Source organism: Pteropus vampyrus, unplaced genomic scaffold (genome assembly GCF_000151845.1).
Source record: "Pteropus vampyrus isolate Shadow unplaced genomic scaffold, Pvam_2.0 Scaffold40, whole genome shotgun sequence".
NCBI classification, from domain to species: Eukaryota; Metazoa; Chordata; class Mammalia; order Chiroptera; family Pteropodidae; genus Pteropus; species Pteropus vampyrus.
Window position 1 is genome coordinate 3,966,054 of NW_011888821.1, and position 2,631 is coordinate 3,968,684.

The 2,631-nt window shown below is 46.9% G+C and overlaps 1 protein-coding gene across 1 annotated transcript in view; it reads left to right on the top strand.

Annotated features, from left to right (window-relative positions):
* LOC105290922 (class II major histocompatibility complex transactivator) overlaps nt 1-2,631 on the top strand; it is a 34,961-nt gene that overhangs the window by 26,374 nt on the left and 5,956 nt on the right. Inside the window, exons 15-16 of the mRNA XM_023529664.1 lie at nt 2,100-2,180; nt 2,460-2,467. Of these exons, the coding sequence (XP_023385432.1) occupies nt 2,100-2,180; nt 2,460-2,467 (89 nt within the window). The remainder of the gene's footprint in view (nt 1-2,099; nt 2,181-2,459; nt 2,468-2,631) is intronic.

The following is a 2,631-nucleotide window of genomic DNA, read 5'->3' on the forward strand; positions in this document are numbered from 1 at the left end:
TCAGCCTGGCTCTTGCTCCAACAAAGAAAGAAGCTAAATTCATGTCCGGTCCTTGTTAGGGAATCTAGTCTTCTAATGATCAGGAAGGAACCATTAAACACCTACAGAGTACTCAGTGCATTTTGTACATGATCTCGTTAATTTCAAGAGCATCGTTATCCTCCCCATTTTACAGATGAGGAAACTGAGGCCCAGTGAAGTTAAGTGACTTGCCCAAGGCCCCCCAGCTATCTGTTCTTCCCGATCACCACTTCCCCTGCACCCCAGAAAAAGTAGCATTTTTTGTTTTGAACAGAGACAAGTTGCCAGATTTGTACAGAGTTAAAAATATTGCTGAAAAGAGGAAATGTATGAAAAGAATCACTGAGGGCCCCTCTGGCTCAGAATTATTTTCAGCTTAAAAAGCCCCTAGTTCTAGGTCGGAACTGTGCTCTATAGAACAATAGCCGTGGGGTGGAACAGGCGACCAGCCACCTGGAGGCCCAGAAGCCCCAAGAAAGTTCTGAGGAAGGAAGGAAGGAAGGGAAGGACTATTTGGGGTGTGTGACCGGCAGCCACTGTTCCAGGCACCGTGTAGAGTCTGACTCCTCAGCCACCCAGAAGCCCGAGGGACAGTGTCGAGAGGCAGGATCCTTCTCTGCTTCACCTTCACCTCCTGTCCTCTCTCCCTTGCTCACTCCACTCCAGTCACATGGGTCTCCTTGCTGGTTTTCAGTCTTACTAAGCATGATCCAGCCTCTGAGCCTCTGCATTGGCTGCAGCCCGGGCCCAGGATGCTCTTCCCAGAAATCTGCACCGCCCACGCCCTCACTTCTAGTTTTCATTGGGCAAGGGCTTTTCCAACCCCCATTTTTAAAGGTAAAATTCCACCCCACTCGCCACTCGCTTTTCTCCATATCACATATTATCTCCCACTCCAGACAGTTTACCAATTTCTTTGATGATCTGTCTTGCCCACTGGAATGTCAGTTCCAGGAAGGCAAGGATTTCTGTGTTTTATTCACGACTGTCTTCGTGATGGGCTCCATGAGCCTTGGCTCACAGTAGGCAAACAGTCAATATCTGATGAATGAATTCCTTAGTCCTTCCAACAGTCTCATAAAATGAGGGCTAAATTTGAAGAGATTGCGATTCAGAGGTGAAGGGATTTGCCCAAAAGACCCCAGGGGAGAGAAATGACAGAGCCCAGATTCAGTTGAAATTTTAGACTCTTATCTTGTGACCTTTCACTGAGGCTAGTGGTTCCCAGACTTTGGGATTTCAAAGACTGAACATATTTCAGAGTGAATTTGAGTGACTATGTGCATTTACCATCTTTTAATTTTTATCAAGTACATTCAAACAAAATAACCACTGCCGATGCCATCATTTTATCAAAATGGAACATTTTAATGTTAAAAACTTCAAAGGACATAATTTCAGAATAAAAGATAGTTCTTTTTTTATATCGAGTACATTTAAATGTATTTTAAAAACAAATCAGCCCTCTGTTGTCTTTCTTTTTTTCATTCCCTTGAAGTCTCATCTAAAGGTTGATCCAGGCTATGTGACCTTGTATGAGTTAGTTAACCTTTCTGTGTCTCTATCTCCCCGCCTGTAAAATGGGGATAAGAAGTGCCCTTAGCTCAGAGCCATCGTGAGGATGAAATGAGATCTAATCTGAATGAAAGACACTCGGTGTGCATGGCACATAATAAGTGTGCAAGAAAGGGTTCTATTTGTTATTGAAACGTGATGGTAGCTAAGTAAAGCATCTTTCTAGGGACCAGTAGTGGCCTCAGGCCAGCATTTGGGAACCACATTCCCAGGCTAGGGCAGGAGAAGGATCATGTAGATGTTGGCAGGAGTGAGAAATGGCTCCCTCACTCAGAGATAAAAACTGGGGAGCCCCCAGCTGGCTACTTGAGGGTGCTTTATGAAATCTGAAAGAGCAGAAAGGACTGGGGTTCCATCTGGGAAGAGGTAAGGCACCGAGGAGGCAGGGAAGAGGAGGGGGCCTCAGACAGACCTGCCTTCCACGCCCTGTCTTTGCCTCACCCTCGGCCCAACTGAGGGGCCGTGACCATTTCAGGGTCTTACCTCTGCTCTTTGCTTCCTAGGCTGGGCCCCGTCTTAGGCCCCCAAGCTTTCCCCAAACTGGTGAGGATCCTCGAGGCTTTTTCCTCCCTTCAGCATCTGGAGTAAGTACAGACCCTAGAACCTTCCCCTTGACCTCAGGTTTTGACATCTCAGACCCTGCCCTTAAGGCACAAAGAGAAGGGTCTCCCCTTTGTTCCTTTCTCTCCCTTCCCCTCTCTGTTTTTCTACCTCCTCAATGTGTCTGGTGCGAGTGACCAGGTGACCCCACTGCAGGGAAGGGACAGCAGATAGGAATCCCTGATTATTTAAAAAAAAAAAAAATCGAATCCTTTTGTCAGCTTTAAAATTTTTCAAAGAGTTTCATGTGCTGCTCCCAGCAGACCCATGGGTAGGCAGTGTCAGGAAGCATGATCCCAAGGTACAGTTGAAGTCCCAAGAGGTGAAGGAAGTTGTCCAAGCTCGTGGGGCTCCCAGGAAGCAAAGGAGAGATTCAGGTCCTTTGGGGGCTAGAATCTTGTCCCCTATCTAGCCAGTAGGTGCCCCAGGGTGATG